At 42.0% G+C, this 24,253-nt stretch overlaps 1 protein-coding gene across 3 annotated transcripts in view; it reads right to left on the bottom strand.

The window, feature by feature from the left end:
* The window catches only part of LOC128702079 (uncharacterized), a 55,264-nt gene extending 33,310 nt beyond the window's left edge, over positions 1-21,954 (bottom strand). The window contains exons 1-2 of one of the 3 annotated variants that reach the window (XR_011393161.1): positions 21,732-21,889; positions 150-322 (exon numbers count right to left, since the gene is read on the bottom strand). Coding sequence is in view for 1 of the 3 variants with exons in the window: in XM_070094226.1 (XP_069950327.1) it covers positions 150-156 (7 nt within the window). In the remaining 2 variants the exon portion in view is untranslated. Of the gene's footprint in view, positions 1-149; positions 323-21,731 lie in introns of all 3 variants that reach the window. The other 2 variants (XM_070094226.1, XR_011393162.1) reach the window with 2 other exon arrangements.
* Positions 21,955-24,253: the final 2,299 nt, after the last annotated feature.

The raw sequence follows: 24,253 nt of genomic DNA, 5'->3' as shown, positions 1-24,253 counted from the left end.
GCCCTAATTGCCACCAGAGATGTTCATAAAGCTTTTGACAGCTTATGGCATGATGGTCTTATATACAAACTTGTTGACCTACCTGACCATAACTGGACATTTCTCAGATTTATATACAACTACTTAACTCAAAGAAAAATCATTCCTACCTTTCATGGCAGGTCGACAGAGCCTTTTATACTGACAGCTGGTGTCCCACAAGGTTCTTGTCTTAGTCCAATTCTATTCAACATTTATGTGAATAATCTTCCTCAACCAGAGTTTAATGATACAATTATAACGCAATTTGCATATGATGTTATCCATGTTGTCTCGTCAACTCCTGCAACAGGAAAATACAAATACGAAAGAGTCATAGAAAAAATGAATATTGAACTTCGTCGAACATCCAATTGGGAAAAGAAATGGAGAATTACGACTAACCCTGACAAAGTCCTGGTTAGCACAATAGGATGTTTTGCATCAACCATCGAAGATAAGGGGGGTATCTCCATCAGAGGTACACCTGTAGCCATTAGAAATCCTAACAAGATCTTGGGATATGAAATAGACAGGCTGCTCCACTCAACATCTCACGTCAATAAAAAGATCAACATAGCCAAAGCCGGTCTTAGCAGTCTCTTTAGATTTAATAAAGTCCCTTCACATGTCAAAAAACTTCTGTATAAAAGGATGATAAGACCTATACTCGAATACCCATGTGTCCCAATGTCATTAACAACAAAGACCAACATGTTAAAGTTGCAACGAGTCCAGAATAGAGCTCTCTGCTTTATTATGGGTACCAGGAGGAGAGAGACAGTAAAAAATGTCAGATTTACATGTACAACAGGATATTACTGCTTTAAATGTACGCCTTGATATGTTGAAGAAGAGACAACTCTATTAATGCAAGAACTCTGCATGCCAGATAGAGAACATCCTCTCCAAGTTCAAAATACCACTGACTATATCATTAATACTGTACTCCTCCTCACAGGACCCAAAGAATGACTCTTCCACAGAGGCTGCGTCGCTTCATCCATAAAGACGATTACTATCAACCAATGATCTTGAGCAACCTCCCTGCAGATGAAGATGATTGGCTAACACCAGAACCCTTCTATGTCTACTAAGAAAATTATCGCCCCTAATTAGTGAGACATCTTGTATAACATTTCTACTTCTACATCTACTGTTATAAATATGCTACTTTTACTATGGCGGGACACCACCCTGAAAGAAGCTAACGTGTCAAGTAATTCTTTAAGAACTGTCCAGATTACCACCTTGTCTTGTCGTTTAAACATTCGTTATGCAATCGCAAAAAAAAAAAAAAAAAGCAATTGCAACTTGTATATCTACTATCAATTCAGAGCCATGTACCTATATATCTGTTATATCTATGTGACTCTGATGGGTTAGTATTATACCCTTTCAAGAATACTTTATTATTCCACATACACTTTTTAAATTGCACCAAAGTGGTTAGGCCACTTACCTTTTATATCCTACCTCACTCCCCCCTCCCACCCTTTTCCAATATTTCCATCCTTACCCATCCTTCTTCCTTACCCATCTTACCCAAGACTCTGGTCATAAGAAGAAAAAGAAGAAGATGTAGACTGGGCATTCTCTGTGTTAAACTTTACTCCTCTCTTATCTTCCCATACTCTACATATTCCAGGTAGACTATTCAATAGTTCCTCCTTTTTTTCGTGTTTATTGTTTATTAACCTCCTGAGTGCTTTCCTGATATCTGCCCATAGTTCCACATCCCTGTTGCAGATCCAGAAACACCTACCTAGATAGATGTCATTTTTGGTTGCAGTGCTTATTCTTGCACAGGCAACATGATATTTTGAAAAGCAAAGGTTGCATGTGATTCTAAATTTTTTCCCAAGAGCCTTTTCACATGTCCCACAGGTATACTGTACTGCCATCCCGCCTGTATCCTATTTGCAACTGGGTACCACAAGAACCTGATCTTCACTTTACCTTTCAGCTCTGCACGCAGGTGTGGGTGTTATAGGTCAATACATGGGTATGTGCGATGTAATTAGTATGGGGACTCATTACCCATTAAAAACTTTTATGCTGTATAACATCATATATCAAACATCTTACAGCATCTGATTTCTGTCATGATCACTGCTATTCATCTTATCCTGGGCTTCACTTTACCTTTCAGCTCTGCACTCAGGTGTGGTGTTATGTGGTCAATGCATGGATATGTGGGATGTAATTAGGATGGAGACTTATTACACATTAAAAACTTTTATGATGTATGACATCATATATTATACATCCCACAGCATCTTATTTCTGTCATGATCACTGCTGTTTATCTTGTCCTGGGCAGTTATATGTAGTGGTGGTAGCTAGGTTTTGGTGATGAAAGGTAGTTCGGTGGTCAGGGGTATGGGTGCCAGGAGGGGGTGAGGACCATCCCCGCTGGTTGGGGTGTCGGAGGGGGAGGGTGGCGAGAGGATTTGGTGGTGGTTTATCCTTTTCCACTATCCAGTCACTGCATGTTCACTGTTTCCCTGCACATCGATCCACTATCTTATTTTATTACTTCTACTATGGCTTAATACTCATCCAGTTTGTATTCCCACGTCTCCACTTCGCTTGGTTTGGTGATGGGTGGGTCCGTGTTATGGATGCCAGCGAGGGGGGGGACCAGCCCCGCTGGTTGGGGTACAAAGGGGTGGGGGGAGATCAGTGGGGTGACCGTAAACTTGCACAGTTTGTTCCCATATAATTACACCATAGCTTACACTAGCACTCGGATTTAAAAGGATTACTCTCATCCACAATTCAGTACACTATATCACTGCCTATTCAAATCCTTTTTCCTCGTTATAACACCTGTACGATAGTTTACATTTCTGTCGCCTCTGGCAATAATTTTTCTGGTGGTGGTTGACCTATATATATATTCCATATATTATACACTATGTATTGGGTATTTTGACAGATTGCTGTAATCCACAATTTCAGATCACTATATTACTGATCAATACCTCACCATTCGCTATATTCCTTATATGGTATGAGGAACAATCCTTCAGTATAAAACACGACCCACTGTATAGTATCATCTGTAGGCCTACACACTGCTCTCCTCACTTTTATTAATAATAATATCTTATATTCTCCCGTGGTTTTAGCAGTAATCCTTTTCCATTTCTTAAGTTTTCTGCTCTCTGAGTTTATGCTAATCCCTGATCTTTATTTCCCCTCACTGATCTACATCCACTGCTAGTCACAAATCATTTCCTATATGGTACCTTCCATAACAACCGTTATACTGAGCCTGGCACTCTACATATAGCACTGTAAAACTAGTTTTTTCCCTCTTCAATGGACACTGACGCTTCCCTTCTGTGGGTTTAGAAACATATATGCACTTTAGTTTTCATATGCCCATTTTCCACACTCTGTCCCCTCTAGGACCTCCGATACATGCGAAACTGGCGGAGCTCAAACACGCGTGACTTCCCGGTGCCCGGGCCCCTGTACCCTGAATAAAAATTCAAAATAGAAAACAAGAGTAATATCAGAGGGGCGTGGAGACATGACTGATGAACATAGAAAATGTTATTTTAGAGCATGGAATGTCTGCATTGTGCATTCTGGACCCTATTTTGAAATTGTCGTATTTTTTAATTTTCGTGAAATTGGCCAAATTGCAAATTTCTGACCACGTTATTGGGCAGTTGAAATCGGTAAATGGGCATTTTCTTATACTCAGTCGATGGAAAAAATGGAGTTCTAAAGAAATAGCTATGAGTTTGGTCGACTGGAGCAATGGAATTAGCTGAAAATAGGGCTCAAAGCGGGCGAAATCGCCGATTTGTAAATATCACTGAGGTTGATAACTTCGCGAGAGCGTAATTCCGTCAGTTTTCCATCAAATTTCGTTCTTTTGGTGTCATTGCAATCGGGAAAAGATTTTTCTATAATTTCATAAGAAAAAATAATTTTTTTTTTCCGGAAATTTTGTGACACCAGGAGACACAGGATTTGGGGTTGTGACAGTCAAGGGGTTAAAGCTCCCCAGAGCGATAAAATACATATACAGTATATTCATTAATTACCTTAAAATATTTGTAGTCTTAATGTAGCGCGAGAGCTGAGTTTTATTTGTAGGAAATCAGGTTCGGGAAGTATGGAATCCAGCCAGGGAAGCCCTCCCCACCCCACCCACACATACTGTAAATAAACCAGACGAACGTGTCTGGTTTTCGTCACTTTACATTATGTACAAGTTGTCTCCACGCTGATACAGTAGAATAAAGAGAAACACTCCCATTCTCATGTAACGCCATTTTTAGAAGAAATTGTGCCCTGAGTGAAGGCATATGAAAGGAATAATTTTCTAGTTACCCCCAGTAATATTACAGTGTACACATTGTCTCTGATGTTGGACTACAAGTCGCCTGGCTACCACAAGACCTACAAGTTTCCTGGCTACCCCAAGTCCTACAAGTCACCTGGCTACCACATCTCATATTTATGTTAATTTATTCTATTGTGGGGTGTATTTAGATGGATTAAGAAAAATGTCTACAAAGTATTAATGTTTTATCCGATATTTAATGCTCCTCAGTGATTATCATTGTGTGTTATTATTATCACTATTAATATGGCATCTTCATGACTAATAAGACACTCTTAGTGATTTTAATGTGTACCTGCATGCCAGCACAGTGTGTAAGTTTACTTAGGTATGGGTACACAAACGTATCAGTTATAATAATAATGTAGGTGTGTAGTCTGCCTGGGCTACATACCTTCACCTACCTACATAGCTACACGATATTTAATGTGGCCCAGAGCCATATTACCATCGACATACCATGTTTACCGAGTTTGTTTATAACAACTACTTTTAGATGCCATCATTAACAAAGGGAGAAGTAATGAATAATTCATGCTGAGAATTGTAAACAAAAGCGTTATGTATTAAGGGGAGTGATGTAATGTTTTCCCTCTGCCCGGCTACCACACCTCCAAAATATATAAACAAAATGTTTATATGCTATGCAACATGTTTATTATATAATTTTGAAGAAAATATCATAGATGGATTAATGAAAATGTTTATATTAATGTAAAATACGACATTTAACGTGCCCAAGAGTGATTATTATTATTACGTAATGTTTTCCCTCCATCCAGCAACCACACTTCCATAGCATATAAACAGCATGTTTATATGCTATGTAATGCATTTCTTATATAATTTTGAAGAAAATATCATAGATTAACCCTTTCAGGGTCCAAGGCCCAAATCTGGAGTCACGCACCAGTGTCCAAGATATTTAAAAAAAAAAAATTTGTTATTTTTTCTTATGAAATCGTAGAGAATCTTTTTGTGAAGGTAATAAAACAAAAAGTACGAAAATTGGTGGAAAATTGACGAAATTATGCTCTCGCGAATTTTGATGTGTCAGCGATATTTACAAATCGGCGATTTTGCCGACTTTGACTCCCATTTTAGGCCAATTACATTATTCCAATCAACCAAATTCTTAGCTATTTCACTAGTATTACTTCTATTCTATCGATTGAGCACAAGAAATCGCCAAGTCAACTGTTTCAACTACAAAATAAAGTGATCGGAAATTGTTAATTTGGCCAATTTAACACAAAGTTCAAAATATTCCAATTTCAAAATAGGCTCCAGAATAAACAATGTAGGTATTCCTGGCACTAAACTAACATTTCCTCTGTTCATTAGTTATGTTTTGAGGCTTTACAAATAAATTCCATTTTCATTTTTTATTCACATAATGAATTTTTATTCACACCAAAAAATAGAAGATTTACTGTTATGCAATACTGTAATAATTGTATAAATATCATCACCATATTTGTGAATGTATATTAGACCCACCAGCTGATGTGTATTAGACGTGTGAGGTCGTTTGTTTAATCTTGAATATCGGCAAAAAATTAACATTTCCGCTACTTTGAGCTCAGTTTCAAGCCATTTCCAATGCTAAAACCAATCAAAATCATCTCTATTTCTGTAATATGTCTTCCATTCTATCAAATGAGACCAAGAAATCGCAAATACAACTATAAAAAACATACGAAAAAACACTGCAAAGTTGCTGTTTTAATCGAAAAATCATGATTTCATTTTTTTTCTCTCATTATGCACAGTGTGCTGCAGGATCTGTTTTATGTGGTGCACACATACCACATAGATGTATTCTCTCATATCTAGGCCCAAATGTACCACTCACAGTTTATCAGAGTGAGCTGAGCTCATGGCGTAGATCTACGGTTTGGACCCTGAACATAAAGCCGTAGATCTACGGGACGGACCCTGAAAGGGTTAATGAAAATGTCTATACCGACATAAAATTTGACATTTTATGTGCCTAAGAGTGATTATTATCACACAACAGATGTGCTCATGGAGAATATAAAGAAACCGAGTGGCGCACACCATATTTGAAAGACTGCTTGCCGTATAGAAAGTTTTGGTCATAATTTGAGTTTGCCGTATTAGCGGAACGCCATATGGCAAAACGCCGAAAAGCGGGGCCCTACTGTACCATGTTAGATCTATCTACAGGCTTATGGCTACACCCCAACTGTTTTAGTTGTTGCCAGAGTTTTCTAGGGTTATTCTTGTACTCTTCGATTTCTGAGCAATAGTGCCTTGCCTTTGCGCCTTTTATAAACCTCTGCACTCTGTTCCTCACCTTTGAAATTCATTTAGTGCTGCAATATCCTGTCTGTTTACCTTTAAATTTTTTTAGCAACTGGTCTCTCAATTTCATATTATCTAATATCTCAGTAGTCATCCAGGGTTCAGTTCTTCATTTAATCCAAACCTCATTGTGAACATTGTTTTAAATTTTTCCCAGGCATCATTTACGTCTGTGCAACTTGTTATCACCGTCCAGTCACAATTGTGTGGCCTATTTACCAGTGTTTCTTTACTGTGGTATCTAGTTGACCTAATTTTTATTGTCCTGTATTGGCCTATCTGTTCCCTAGTGGTTTTCCTGGTACAGTAAATGATGAAATGATCACTAAGGCCTGTGGTAATGACGCCTGACTGACTAATGTTCTCAGAGCGGTTACAAAGTATGTGGTCAATTAGGGTGGCTGAGAACTGTGTGATCCGGGTTGGTGTATTAATTAGTTGAGTGTAACCATTTAAATCTAGAATTTGCTTATACCTTTTACATAGCCCATTATTTTGCTGCTGAAAACAGATATTGAAGTTACCCAGTATTATTGTCTTGCAATTGTTACGAAGTCCAGACAAGACTCGAAAAGTCTTCTAAGAACTGTTCCTGGGTGGGAGGGCAGTAACTAGTTCCTACTAAGATGGGTTTTGTCTTGGGAAGCAGCACTTCAAACCAGAGAATCTCCAGTTTATTGTCATTTAAATCAGGTCTTGGATTATAGGCTAAATCATTCCTTATGTAGGCACATACCCCACCACCTTTTCTATTCCTATCTAAGCAATATACAGGAAGGCCCCACTTATACGGCGGGTTAGGTTCCAGGCTACCGCCGTAAAGCGGAAATCGCCGTAAAGTGGAACACCCTTTTTTTCCACTTATAAATGCATACAAACACTAGATAACAAGTTTACACTAACATATATTAAGTTAGCAATAGAACCAGGCATCAAAAAACAATAAAAAGGTACAATACACACATAGTGCACTCATTACTTACCTTAAAATATTTATAGTCTTAATCTAGGGTGAGACAAGTAGTATTTATTGTAAGAAATCAAGTGTGGTATGTATTGTAATAGCCAGGCTATTTCACCAGGCCACCCCACCCACACATACTATTCTATGATATTTAAGCATCCCAGAGCGATAAAATGTATATACAGTTCACTCATTACTTACCTTAAAATATTTGTAGTCTTAATGTAGGGTCAGGATTAAGTAAATGAGATAAAACGAATAAATGAGAGAGAGAAAGAATGAGTACATGAGAGGTGACAGGCCAGGCACAGAGTAAACAAACCAGGCTCCCACATCTTATATTTATGTTTATTTATTCTATTGTGGGGTGTATTTATCATCTTTTTATGTTATGTATCGTGTTTATTATATAATTTTGAAAAAAATATCATGGCTGGATTAATGAAAATGTGTATATTACCGTAATATACGACATTTAATGAGACTCCGTGACTATTGTTATTATCACCACTTGTGGAAGTCGTCTGCTACCACAGATCACATTTATGTTTATTTATTCTACTGTGGGGTGTATTTATCTTATTTATATGTTATGCATCGTGTTTATTATATAATTTTGAAAAAAATATCATGGATGGATTAATGAAAATGTGTATATTACCGTAATATACGACATTTAATGAGACTCAGTATTGTTATTATCACCACTTGTGCAAGTCGTCTGCTCACATCTCACATTTGTTTATTTATTCTACTGTGGGGTGTATTTATCTTATTTATATGTTATGCATCGTGTTTATTATATAATTTTGAAAAAAATATCATGGATGGATTAATGAAAATGTGTATATTAACGTAATATACGACATTTAAATGACTCGATGTATGTAAGTTTATTTAGGTACAGGTATACATAAGTATAATTATCAGAGTATATATAAAATATGAAATAACTTTTAAAAACATTTGAAATTTTGGAGTTTCCAGACAAAATGGAGAGACTTAGTGCTTACTGAGCTCATGGAGAATGTTAACAAACAGGGTGGGGCACGGTGACCGTATTAGAAAGTCAGGTGGGGGGAGCCATATAGCGAGTTTTGGTCATAATTTGAAATGTCCGTATTAGCGGAACGCCGTAAAGTGAAACGCCGTAAAGCGGGGCCTTCCTGTATATTGTAACCTTTTATTTTGACTTCTTCATCAGTCACTGTATCATCCATCCAGGATTCAGAGATGGATAAAACTGCTGCCCTAGTTCTGTTAGCTAGAAAACTAATCTCTGCCAATTTAGGAAAAAGTGATCTTGCATTCAATCAAATCAAATCAAAGTTTATTCTCTATAAGGATTACAATGCCGGGTTAACAGATTTTGGTTATTGTGTGGTTTACATGTAGTAAAATACTAATTACAGAGGGGGCCACTAGAACACCTAGCATGGCTAGGCATTTTGGGCAAACTTAGATTAATTCTTAACCCTAAATTATAACAAATTGTGGAGTAAGTTGACTAAATACTAAGTGACTAAATACTAAGTGACAAATTCTAGTTTGTGAGTTTAGCAATGTAAATGCTTTTGTTTTGGCACAATACATAGTTTTTATATTGGAGTATCACAGGCAAACTTATGACTAGTTAGGAATCATTATTTTAAGATTAGGATACGTATTTCTGTGTTTATAGTCAAATGGGCGAGTGGGTGTAAATGTGGACCACTAGGTGGTTTTTATGTAGTTAGTTGACGGGATGTATCAGGGAGATAAGACGTTTTCTAACAGTAGTTTTGAAGGTGATGAATGTGTCTGCTGTTCTAGAGCTTTCAAGTAGTGTTTTCTAGATTTTAGGGCCTTTGACATACATTGAGTTTTTGTAAAGGTTTAGTTGGACACGGGGAATGTCATAGAGATGTTTGTGTCTGGTGTTATGCCTGTGGGTCCTGTCACAACTATCAAGAAAGCGTTTTAGGTCAAGGTTAATATTGGAATTTAAGGTCCTGTATATGTAGATTGCACAGAAGTGTGGATGTACTGAACAGGGAGTAAGTTTAGATCTATGAAGAGTGGGGGGGGAGGGTGTTGCCAGGGATGGGAATTAGTGATTATTCTTATTGCAGCTTTTTGTTGAATTATTGGCTTTAGGTGTACTGCTGCAGTTGATCCCCAAGCACAAATAGCATAAGTGAGGTATGGATAAATGAGTGAATGGTATAGTGTGAGAAGGGCATTTTGCAGCATGTAGTATCATATCTTGGAGAGGATCCCAACTGTTTTGGATATTTTTTTTGATATGTGTTGGATATGGGTGCTGAAATTCAGGTTGTTGTCGAGGTATAGGCCAAGGAATTTGCCTTCATTATGCCTGGCAATTAGAGTGTTGTTGATCTTAATGTTAAGTTGCGCAACACCTGCTCTGCTACCAAACATAATATAGTAGGTTTTGTCAGTGTTAAGTGTAAGTTTATTGGCTGTCATCCAAGTTGATATTTTGAGCAGCTCCTCATTAACAATGGTGTTGAGGGTGGCAAGATTAGGGTGGGAGATGACATAAGTCGTGTCGTCAGCAAAGAGAATGGGTTTCAGGTGTTGGGATACGTTTGGAAGATCATTGATGTAAATGAGGAAGAGCAGGGGTCCAAGGACACTTCCCTGCGGAACTCCAGTATCAAGTGGCCATGTTGATGAGGCTGTGTCTTTAATGGTGACATACTGATACCTATTAGTAAGGTAGGATTTGAAATATGCAAGTGCATGGCCTCTTATACCATAGTGGTCAAGTTTGTGGAGTAGGATGCCATGGTCTACTGTGTCAAAAGCTTTTCTTAGGTCAACAAAACTCCTACCGGATATTCCTTATTTTCCAATGCTGTGTAAAGCAGAACTAGCATTTTTACAATTGGATCATTAGTGCTTTTATTTTTTCTGAATCCAAATTGGCAGGGGTTCAGTATGTTTTGTGACGTTATAAATGAATATAGTCTCCTGTGCACGAGTTTCTCGAAGATTTTGGATAGCAATGGTAAGTTAGATATTGGCCTATAGTTGTTTATGTCTGTAGGGTCACCACCTTTATGTATTGGTGTAACCCTTGCTGTCTTGAGTAGTGTCGGGAAAGTGCTAGTTTCTAGTGGCTTGTTAAAAAGTAAAGTAATAGCATTAACATGAATAAAGTGAAGGTCTGTTGTCATAAAACAATTATAATCATCAATACAGTGGACCCCCGCATACCGGACGGATTGCATAACGTACAATCCGCATACCGGACGCTTTGATCGCTAAAATTTTGCCTCGCATACCGCCCAAAAACCCGCTCACCGCCCTTCGTCCGAGACGGGTCCAATGTGCGGCCTGAGCCAGCCTCATATGTTCCGCCGGTGGCATTGTTTACCAGCCAGCCTCCGCGGTAACATCCAAGCATACAATCGGAATATTTCGTATTATTACAGTGTTTTCGGTGCTTTATTTGGAAAATAAGTGACCATGGGCCCCAAGAAAGCTTCTAGTTCCAACCCTACAGCAATAAGGGTTAGAATTCCAATAGAGATGAAGAAAGAGATCATTGATAAGTATGAAAGTGGAGTGCGTATCGCCGACCTGGTCAGGTTGTACAAGAAACCCAAATCAACCATCTCTACTATTGTGGGCAACAGAAAGGCAATCAAGGAAGCTGTTCTTGCCAAAGGTTTAACTGTGTTTTCAAAACAGAGATCGCAAGTGATGGAAGATGTTGAGAGACTCTTATTGGTGTGGATAAATGAAAAACAGCTAGCAGGAGATAGCGTTTCTCAAGCGATCATAAGCGAAAAGGCTAGGAAGTTGCATGAGGATTTAATTAAAAAAAGGCCTGCAACTAGTGATGATGTGAGTGAATTTAAGGCCAGCAAAGGTTGGTTTGAGAGATTTAAGAAGCGTAGTGGCATACATAGTTTGATAAGGCACGGTGAGGCTGCCAGTTCGGACCACAAAGCGGCTGAAAAATATGTGCAGGAATTCAAGGAGTGCATAGACAGTGAAGGACTGAAACCTGAACAAGTGTTTAATTGTGATGAAACAGGCCTGTTTTGGAAGAAAATGCCAAGCAGGACCTACATTACTCAGGAGGAAAAGGCACTCCCAGGACATAAGCCTATGAAAGACAGGCTTACTTTGTTGATGTGTTCCAATGCTACTGGTGATTGCAAAGTGAAGCCTTTATTAGTGTATCACTCTGAAACTCCCCGACCGTTCAGGCAAAAGAATGTCCTCAAGGAAAATTTGTGTGTGCTGTGGAGGGCAAACAGTAAGGCATGGGTCACTAGGGACTTTTTCTATGACTGGTTACACCATGCATTTGCCCCCAATGTGAAAGATTACCTAACTGAAAAGAAATTAGAACTTAAGTGCCTCCTGGTGTTAGACAATGCCCCTGGTCATCCTACAGACGTGGCAGAGCGACTTTATGGGGACATGAAATTCATTAAGGTGAAGTTTTTGCCTCCTAATACCACTCCTCTCCTGCAGCCCATGGACCAGCAGGTTATTGCAAACTTCAAAAAACTGTACACAAAAGCTCTGTTTGAAAGGTGCTTTGTAGTGACCTCAGAAACTCAACTGACTCTAAGAGACTTTTGGAGAGATCACTTTAATATCCTCAATTGTATAAACCTTATAGGTAAGGCTTGGGAGGGAGTGACTAAGAAGACCTTGAACTCTGCTTGGAAGAAACTGTGGCCAGAATGTGTAGACAAAAGGGATTTTGAAGGGTTTGAGGCTAACCCTGAGAGGAGTATGCCAGTTGAGGAATCAATTGTGGCATTGGGGAAGTCCTTGGGGTTGGAGGTTAGTGGGGATGATGTGGAAGAGTTGGTGGAGGAGGACAATGAAGAACTAACCACTGATGAGCTGATAGATCAACTTCAACAGCAAGAGGCCAGACCTGAGGAAACTGGTTCAAAGGAGGGGAGAGAGAAATTGAAGGAATTGCCTACTACAAAGATTAAGGAAATCTGTGCAATGTGGCTGAAAGTGCAAACCTTTATGGATGAAAATCACCCTCACACAGCTATTGCAAGCCGTGCTGGTGACTATTACACTGACAATGTTGTGAAACACTTTAGGGAAGTCATAAAGGAACGAGAGGTACAGGCCACTATGGACAGATATGTTGTGCGAAAGAAGTCCAGTGACTCTGAAGCTGGTCCTAGTGGCATTAAAAGAAGAAGGGAAGTAACCCCAGAAAAGGACTCGACACCTCAAGTCTTAATGGAAGGGGATTCCCCTTCTAAACACTAACACTCTCTCTCCCCTCCTCCCATCCCATCAATCATCACCAGATCTTCAATAAAAGTAAGTGTCATGTAATTGTGCATGCCTTTTTCAGTTTGTGTGTATTAAAATTAACATTTCATGTGGTAAAAATTTTTTTTTTCATACTTTTGGGTGTCTTGCACGGATTAATTTGATTTCCATTATTTCTTATGGGGAAAATTCATTCGCATACCGAACATTTCGCATAACAGCCAGCCCTCTTGCACGGATTAAGGTCGCTATGCGGGGGTCCACTGTATATGGCAATGGGTCATTTGTATTAAAAACAGGTAAATTAGTGTCATCATTGTTAAAGGGTAACTGTGCCAAAGTGCATTTGCTACAAACATAATGAAATCTGGCACCAATATCATAATGGAGCACACATCCATTATGCACCCACCCTACACAATTTGCATAAGGTAACTTTACAGCTCTTCTTTTGTACCTTAGTACAGTGTATACATATGTCTGGTGGTGTCTGAGATAATAAGAATGGTTCTATTGTCTCACATTGACCTATCTGTGCATTACATATGGAGTTAATTAAGATTATCATTCCTAGCTACTAGACCGTCATTATCACCATCATTTATCTGTCTGTTCTCCACCTGTACAATAGTCTGAGGTCCTGGATTAGTATGGATATCACCACTATAAAAGCTGTGCACCATTGTTTTGGTTTGGATATGTGGTGTTGCCATACCTTGCGGCGATAGTGACATTTAAATTTCTGGTAAGATGGCAACTGTTGGTCTTTCACTGACCAGGGTGCTATCACCCCAACTGCCGTTTCCAGTCCCCATGACTTGATTTCTTTCTTCAGAGAACTGCAGGATAAGGAGAAAAATAATTATGGCCTGTATCCCTCTAATGCCAGCCATGTTCACTCTACACTATCACTTCACAACAATTGGCTTAGTAGCTACTAGTAAATTTCCTGTTACCTTATTTCACAAACTCCCTTCAGTTACTCCCTTTACTTCAAAAACCCTCATCACCCTTCATGTATCCCCTACTTCAGAAACCCCCTTCACTCCTCACTTGTCCCCTTAAGAGACCCCTTTCATTCCACACTTCACTGACTGGATTCACTCATTTCCATCCTGTCAGGATAAAAAAGTTTTAATCATTGGTGTTATCCGTCCAAAGCCTCATCAGTCCCAGTTCGTGGGGCAATGTCGTGTTGACTGGTCCTCGTAAACTTGATGTTTCTGCCATTTTTAACCCTTTCAGGGTCGACAGGCCCTCTCCTAAACTTGTTCTCAGGGTCGAAAATTTTTCAAGAAAAAAAAAATTATTTTTGTCTTATGAAATGATAGAAAATCTTTTCCCAATCATAATGACACCAAAAGTATGAAATTTGACGGAAAACTTATGGAATTATGTTCTCGCGAAATTAGCGGTCTCGATGATGTTTACGTATCGGTGATTTCGCCCATTCTGAGCCCTATTTTTGGCCAATTCCAATGTACCAGTTGGCAAAAATCATAACTATTTCACTAGAACTCCATTTTTTCTATCGAACGAGTACAAGAAACCACCCATTTACTGATTTCAACTATCCAAGAAAGTGGCAAGAAATGGCAATTTTGCCAATTTCACACAAATTTCAAAAGATACCAATTTCCAAATAGGGTTCAGAATAAACAAGACAAACATTCCTGGCACTAAAATAACATTTTTTTTCTGTTCATTAGTCACGTCCCCAGGCCTCTCTTACATTTCTTTTACTTTCCACTTTGAATTTTTATTCTCACGAAAAAAATAGAAGATTTACTGTTATGCAGACTACTGCATTAGAAATACACACCTATTTCCATACTCAAAGTAACGGGCAAAGTCTTCGAAAAAATCATCTCCAACAGACTGAACTACTACATGGAATTCAACCACCTCTTCACCAAACAGCAGTTTGGCTTCAGGTCCCACCGTGGGACACAGCATGCTATCAGTATCATCTTTGATGAGGTGAACAGCCTGAGGAAACAAGAGAACCTTGCCCTAATTGCAACCAGGGACGTACACAAAGACCTCCCAGACCACAAATGGACCTTTCTCAAGCGCATATACAACTTCTTAACATGAAGAAGCATCAATCCCACCTTCAATGGTAAGTCAGCAGCATCATTCACAGTGACCACTGGAGTACTACAGGGCTCATGCCTCAGCCCCATACTCTTCAACATATGTGTAAACGACCTCCCACAACCCAAATTCAATGACACCATCACCCAGTTTGCAGACAATGTTATTATGTATTCTCATCCACTCCCATATCAGGTGCCAACAAGCATAGGAGAGTAATAGAGAAAATGAATGAGGAGCTACGAATCTCTATCAGAAATCCAAACAAGATCTTGGGTTACGAGATCGACAGATTGCTTCATTCCACATCGCACATCAACAGTGAACCTAGCACAAGCCTGCCTCAGTCAGCTATTCTGATTCAAAGAAGCCCCCTCCCACATCAAAAAAACACCACTATAAGATGATCAGACCTTTGCTTGAATACCCATACGTACCCATGTCACTAACCACTAAATCCAACATGCTACGGCTCCAGAGTCCAGAACAAAGCACTCCGCTTTATCACCGGCACCAGACTTAGGGACAGTATCAGGATGTAAGACCTACATATACAACAGGAAATAGCAGCAATTAATGTCAGGCTAGACAAACTGAAGAGACAACAATATGACATACAAGAACTCAATGTTACTGACAGAGAAAACCCACCCCAACCAATGAGCACCTGGGTGTTAGTCACCTTACACCTGCTGTCCTCGTTCACCTACCAGTAAATAGGCTAACATTCTCTACCCTGGGTTATCCTGGGTGGCTAACACACCCTATCCTGGGTGGCTAACACACACTATATTGGGTGGCTAACACTCCCTATCCTGGGTGGCTAACACTCCCTATCCTGGGTGGCTAACACACCCTATCCTGGGTGGCTAACACACACTATCCTGGGTGGCTAACACACCCTATCCTGGGTGGCTAGCACACCCTATCCTGGGTGGCTAACACACCCTATCCTGGGTGGCTAACACTCACTATCCTGGGTGGCTAGCACCCTATCCTGGGTGGCTAACACTCACTATCCTGGGTAGCTAACACTCCCTATCCTGGGTGGCTAACACACCCTATCCTGGGTGGCTAACACTCCCGTCCTGGGTGGCTAACACACCCTATGCTCGGTGGCTAACACTCACTATCCTAAGTGGCTAACACACACTATCCTGGGTGACTAACACTCCCTATCCTGGGTGGCTAACACTCCCTGTCCTGGGTGGCTAACACACCCTATCCTGGGTGGCTAACACACACTATCCTGGGTGGCTAACACTCACTATCCTGGGTGGCTAACACTCCCTGTCCTGGGTGCCTAACACTCCCTGTCCTGGGTGGCTAACACACACTATCCTGGGTGACTAACACACACTATCCTGGGTGACTAACACACACTATCCTGAGTGACTAACACCCTATCCTGGGTGGCTAACACTCACTATCCTGGGTGGCTAACACTCCCTATCCTGGGTGTCTAACACTCACTATCCTGGGTGGCTAACACTCCCTATCCTGGGTGTCTAACACTCCCTGTCCTGGGTGGCTAACACTCCCTATCCTGGGTGGCTAACACACCCTATCCTGGGTGGCTAACACACACTATCCTGGGTGACTAACATGCACTATCCTGGGTGACTAACACGCACTATCCTGGGTGACTAACACACACAATCCTGGGTGACTAACACACACTATCCTGGGTAACTAACACTATCCTGGGTGACTAACACACTATCCTGGGTGACTAACACACACTATCCTGGGTGACTAACACACACTATCCTGGGTGACTAACACACACTATCCTGGGTGGCTAACACACACTATCCGGGGTGACTAACACACTATCCGGGGTGACTAACACACTATCCTGGGTGACTAACACACACTATCCTGGGTGACTAACACACACTATCCTGGGTGACTAACACACACTACCCTGGGTGGCTAACACACACTATCCTGGGTCTCCAACACACACTATCCTGGGTGACTAACACACTATCCTGGGTGACTAACACACACTATCCTGGGTGACTAACACACACTATCCTGGGTGGCTAACACACACTATCCTGGGTGACTAACACACACTATCCAGGGTGACTACCACAATCCTGGGTGACTAACACACACTATCCTGGGTGACTAACACTATCCTGGGTGACTAACACACACTATCCTGGGTGACTAACACTATCCTGGGTGACTAACACACACTATCCTGGGTGACTAACACACACTATCCTGGGTGACTAACACACACTATCCTGGGTGACTAACACACACTATCCTGGGTGACTAACACACACTATCCTGGGTGACTAACACACACTATCCTGGGTGACTAACACACACTATCCTGGGTGACTAACACACGCTATCCTGGGTGACTAACACACACTATCCTGGGTGACAAACACACTATCCTGGGTGACTAACACTATCCTGGGTGACTAACACACACTATCCTGGGTGACTAACACACACTATCCTGGGTGACTAACACACACTATCGTGGGTGACTAACACACACCATCCTGGGTGACTAGCACACACTATCCTGGGTGACTAACACTATCCTGGGTGACTAACACACACTATCCTGGGTGACTAACACACTATCCGGTGACTAACACTATCCTGGGTGACTAACACACACTATCCTGGGTGACTAACACACACTATCCTGGGTGACTAACACACACTATCCTGGGCGACTAACACACACTATCCTGGATGACTAACACTATCCTGGGTGACTAACACTATCCTGGGTGACTAACACACACTATCCTGGGTGACTAACACACACTATCCTGGGTGACTAACACACACTATCCTGGGTGACTAACACACACTATCCTGGGTGACTAACACACACTATCCTGGGTGACTAACACACACTATCCTGGGTGACTAACACACTATCCTGGGTGACTAACACACACTATCCTTGGTGACTAACACTATCCTGGGTGACTAACACACTATCCTGGGTGACTAACACACACTATCCTGGGTGACTAACACACACTATCCTGGGTGACTAACACTATCCTGGGTGACTAACACACACTATCCTGGGTGCCTAACACTCCCTGTCCTGGGTGGCTAACACACACTATCCAGGGTGACTAACACACACTATCCTGGGTGACTAACACACACTATCCTGGGTGGCTAACACTCACTATCCTGGGTGGCTAACACTCCCTATCCTGGGTGGCTAACACTCCCTGTCCTGGGTGGCTAACACTCCCTATCCTGGGTGGCTAACACTCCCTGTCCTGGGTGGCTAACACACACTATCCTGGGTGACTAACACACACTATCCAGGGTGACTAACACACACTATCCTGGGTGACTAACACACACTATCCTGGGTGACTAACACACGCTATCCTGGGTGACTAACACACACTATCCTGGGTGACTAACACACACTATCCTGGGTGACTAACACTATCCTGGGTGACTAACACACACTATCCTGGGTGACTAACACACACTATCCTGGGTGACTAACACACACTATCGTGGGTGACTAACACACACCATCCTGGGTGACTAGCACACACTATCCTGGGTGACTAACACTATCCTGGGTGACTAACACACACTATCCTGGGTGACTAACACACTATCCGGTGACTAACACTATCCTGGGTGACTAACACACACTATCCTGGGTGACTAACACACACTATCCTGGGTGACTAACACACACTATCCTGGGTGACTAACACACACTATCCTGGGCGACTAACACACACTATCCTGGATGACTAACACTATCCTGGGTGACTAACACTATCCTGGGTGACTAACACACACTATCCTGGGTGACTAACACACACTATCCTGGGTGACTAACACACACTATCCTGGGTGACTAACACACACTATCCTGGGTGACTAACACACACTATCCTGGGTGACTAACACACACTATCCTGGGTGACTAACACACTATCCTGGGTGACTAACACACACTATCCTTGGTGACTAACACTATCCTGGGTGACTAACACACTATCCTGGGTGACTAACACACACTATCCTGGGTGACTAACACACACTATCCTGGGTGACTAACACTATCCTGGGTGACTAACACACACTATCCTGGGTGCCTAACACTCCCTGTCCTGGGTGGCTAACACACACTATCCAGGGTGACTAACACACACTATCCTGGGTGACTAACACACACTATCCTGGGTGGCTAACACTCACTATCCTGGGTGGCTAACACTCCCTATCCTGGGTGGCTAACACTCCCTGTCCTGGGTGGCTAACACTCCCTATCCTGGGTGGCTAACACTCCCTGTCCTGGGTGGCTAACACACCCTATCCTGGGTGGCTAACACACACTATCCTGGGTGACTAACACGCACTATCCTGGGTGACTAACACACACAATCCTGGGTGACTAACACACACTATCCTGGGTGACTAACACTATCCTGGGTGACTAACACACTATCCTGGGTGACTAACACACACTATCCTGGGTGACTAACACACACTATCCTGGGTGACTAACACACACTATCCTGGGTGACTAACACACACTATCCTGGGTGGCTAACACACACTATCCGGGGTGACTAACACACTATCCAGGGTGACTAACACACTATCCTGGGTGACTAACACACACTATCATGGGTGACTAACACACACTATCCTGGGTGACTAACACACACTATCCTGGGTGGCTAACACACACTATCCTGGGTCTCCAACACACACTATCCTGGGTGACTAACACACACAATCCTGGGTGACTAACACACTATCCTGGGTGGCTAACACACACTATCTGGGGTGACTAACACACTATCCTGGGTGACTAACACACACTATCCTGGGTGACTAACACACACTATCCTGGGTGGCTAACACACACTATCCTGGGTGACTAACACACACTATCCTGGGTGACTACCACAATCCTGGGTGACTAACACACAGTATCCTGGGTGACTAACACACACTATCCTGGGTGACTAACACACACTATCCTCGGTGACTAACACTATCCTGGGTGACTAACACACACTATCCTGGGTGACTAACACACACTATCCTGGGTGACTAACACACACTATCCTGGGTGACTAACACACACTATCCTGGGTGACTAACACACACTATCCTGGGTGACTAACACACACTATCCTGGGTGACTAAAACTATCCTGGGTGACTAACACACACTATCCTGGATGACTAACACACACTATCGTGGGTGACTAACACACACCATCCTGGGTGACTAGCACACACTATGCTGGGTGACTAACACACACTATCCTGGGTGACTAACACTATCCTGGCTGACTAACACACACTATCCTGGGTGACTAACACACACTATCCTGGGTGACTAACACACTATCCTGGGTGACTAACACACACTATCCTGGGTGACTAACACACACTATCCTGGGTGACTAACACACTATCCTGGGTGACTAACACTATCCTGGGTGACTAACACACACTATCCTGGGTGACTAACACACACTATCCTGGGTGACTAACACACACTATCCTGGGTGACTAACACACAATATCCTGGGTGACTAACACACACTATCCTGGCTGACTAACACACACTATCCTGGCTGACTAACACACACTATCCTGGCTGACTAACACACAGTATCCTGGGTGACTAACACACACTATCCTGGGTGACTAACACACACTATCCTCGGTGACTAACACTATCCTGGGTGACTAACACACACTATCCTGGGTGACTAACACACACTATCCTGGGTGACTAACACACACTATCCTGGGTGACTAACACACACTATCCTGGGTGACTAACACACACTATCCTGGGTGACTAACACACACTATCCTGGGTGACTAACACACACTATCCTGGGTGACTAACACACACTATCCTGGATGACTAACACACACTATCCTGGGTGACTAACACACACTATCCTGGGTGACTAACACACACTATCCTGGGTGACTAACACACACTATCCTGGGTGACTAACACACACTATCCTGGGTGACTAACACACACTATCCTGGGTGACTAACACACACTATCCTGGGTGACTAACACACACTATCCTGGGTGACTAACACACACTATCCTGGGTGACTAACACACACTATCCTGGGTGACTAACACACACTATCCTGGGTGACTAACACACACTATCCTGGGTGACTAACACACACTATCCTGGGTGACTAACACACACTATCCTGGGTGACTAACACACTATCCTGGGTGACTAACACACACTATCCTGGGTGACTAACACACACTATCCTGGGTGACTAACATACACTATCCTGGGTGACTAACACACACTATCCTGGGTGACTAACACACACTATCCTGGGTGACTAACACACACTATCCTGGGTGACTAACACACACTATCCTGGGTGACTAACACACACTATCCTGGGTGACTAACACTATCCAGGGTGACCAAGTACACGAGTGTGTGAGTTAGACCAGCCTAGCATGGGCCAGTAGGCCTACAACAGTAAGAGGTACACTGCCGTAGGCCTACTGGCCCACACTAGGCAGGTCTTACTCAAACAATTATTTACTTCATCAAAGTTCAACACTAATATAATATTTTCCGTCGTTGCTGAAGCCATGACCAGGATTATCAGGATAAATAATAAATTATCCAGGACTCACCCCAGGATACACCATAATAACCTTCAATCAGCCAGAATAATTATCCAGAACAATGTTATCCAGGAGGTTGATGGTGACAGTGTTGCCACAACCACCACAACTATAATACTCATCTTATATTAACTACTCTATTATCTATCTCACTTATTGTAACTACTGTATAAGAGATACTTATTGATGTATATTGTGGGTTATTAATTTTAATGTTAATGTGCTGCTGACACTGTACTGTCAGCACTGAGTTCACAAGTTGTTACTCTAAGTTGGTCATAATGTTAGAAGGGTACTGACCTACATTAATTCATCATAACAAAAATTTTTGAAAGAATTCGTAGTAACATCAATAATAATAATTATAATAATGATAATAATAACATTAATAATCTTTAATTACTACAAGTACATGTACAAGGTATACAGACCATAGCTGACATCAATGACATACTACTGTATATTAAGTCGCTTCTTATGCTGAGCATTTCCCACAAATTATGTCAGTTTTGTCCCAGGATGTGACCCACACCAGTCCACTAACACCCAGGATGTGAACCACACCAGTCCACTAACACCCAGGATGTGACCCACACCAGTCCACTAACACCCAGGATGTGACCCACACCAGTCCACTAACACCCAGGATGTGACCCACACCAGTCCACTAACACCCAGGATGTGACCCACACCAGTCCACTAACACCCAGGATGTGACCCACACCAGTCCACGAACACCCAGAATGTGACCCACACCAGTCCACTAATTCATTTCAAGTTTATTCTCTATAAGGGTTACAATGTGGGGTTTACAGGTTTTGGGTATTTTGTGGTTTACATGTTATAAAATACTAACTACAGAGGGGGCCACTAGGACACCTAGCATGGCTAGGCATTTCCAGCAGACTTCGATTAATTCTTAACATTAAAATGCTGTAAAGCAGGACCCTACTGTATATCAATTTTATTAATTCCTTGTATGGCACTATAAGACCCGCATGCCACTTACACCCATACTGCGTGTGTCTAGTGAGGTGAATGTCCCTTCCTCGACTTTCCTATTCACCGGTATCCCTTAACTCGTCGCCATTATCTACATATGGGATAAGGGCGAGTTTAGCTGATCCAGGCTAAACAGCACTCCAAGCCAGCCAGTGAAGGCCAAGTTACAGAATGCCTTTGTGAACGTTCTACAGTGTTCCGGCCGTACCTTCGGTGTTGTGAGAACTAGTTCTTAAGTAGTGAAAATTTGTCTGTCATTCCAAGACACGTGTGCTAGATGTGTTAAGTGCTGCGGGTCTGGAGTAATTAACAAGTAGTACAGTGTTGGTAACTCTCGAGACGACTGTGGGCCCAGTGAATGACCTTGAAAATCGCACTGCGACCCACAGGCCACTACACCCATATTGCCTGTGTCTAGCGAGGTGAATATCCCTTCCTTGTCCCTTCTCTCTTATGGAATAAAGGCGGTTTCACTGACCCAAAAGTAACAGACTAACTCTTCCATCTCAAGCAGCTGAACTAAAAGTGACCTATGGATGTGAACGAAGTAAATGATGGTGAAGGCGAATTCGTACGTTTTAGAAGTAAGGGAGCTTTGAAAAAAGAAAGAGGATTTCAAAGGAGACTTGCTGCAAGAAACAACGAGAGCAACAACAACCATTGCAGAACGGTTAGGCTTGATTTCCCTGCTAACACTGAGTTTGAGGTCAAGTTTAGATGGTTTTACGAAGCTTCATTAGACAACCCAGAAAAAAACCTTCGGATTCGCTTTCGTCATGATGAGGATAATTACGTTTTTGTTACTAACGACCCAACATTCATAGAAAAACTTCTTACTCATAAATATGCTAACATCCAACTCCAAGCTGCCCCACCAAGATCACCTAAAGTGCTTATTGTTATCCACAATGTCAATAAGTACATGGATCCTAAATTCCTGTTGTCAGATCAAGTTGCAAACCCTCGTCGACTTCCAAATGATCTGATATTGGCTGAGTGGATTGGTCAAGGGACTCCACCATCATATATCTACTCTCGTGCAGCGCTTAACAGGAGTTACAAAATAGCTTTGTACAAAGCACCTCACCGTAGATGCTACAAGTGTCAGCGCTGGGGTCACATTGCTTGGAAATGCTCATCTAAGTCACACTGGTGTGCAGTGTGTGCCAAGGCCCATCCTTCTCACCAGTGCTATGATATGATCAAGAAACACCAGACCGTTGCATTAGAATGTATCAATTGTAAGACTCCAGGAGTCACAGCTGCTCATGCTGACTGCAGAGCGAAAGCTGCCCACATCGCCAGCCGCAGAGCTCCCGCCTCACCCATCACCCCCCATGATGAGGCAATAGGCCTACCAGATACTTCATGTCTGAATACTGACCCTTGCCTGAACTCAGACAATATGGTTGAGCGAGTCACTCTGGGAGTACATCAACAGAGCACGATCACGTCTGCTATCAACACTAGTAATGCTGCTGGTGTTGACACCATCTGTCTGGCTGAGTCAGCTGTCAGTCAGCCACCTG

This window comes from Cherax quadricarinatus, chromosome 44 (assembly GCF_038502225.1).
Source record: "Cherax quadricarinatus isolate ZL_2023a chromosome 44, ASM3850222v1, whole genome shotgun sequence".
NCBI classification, from domain to species: Eukaryota; Metazoa; Arthropoda; class Malacostraca; order Decapoda; family Parastacidae; genus Cherax; species Cherax quadricarinatus.
This window is presented reverse-complemented; position numbering and strand designations above follow the sequence as displayed.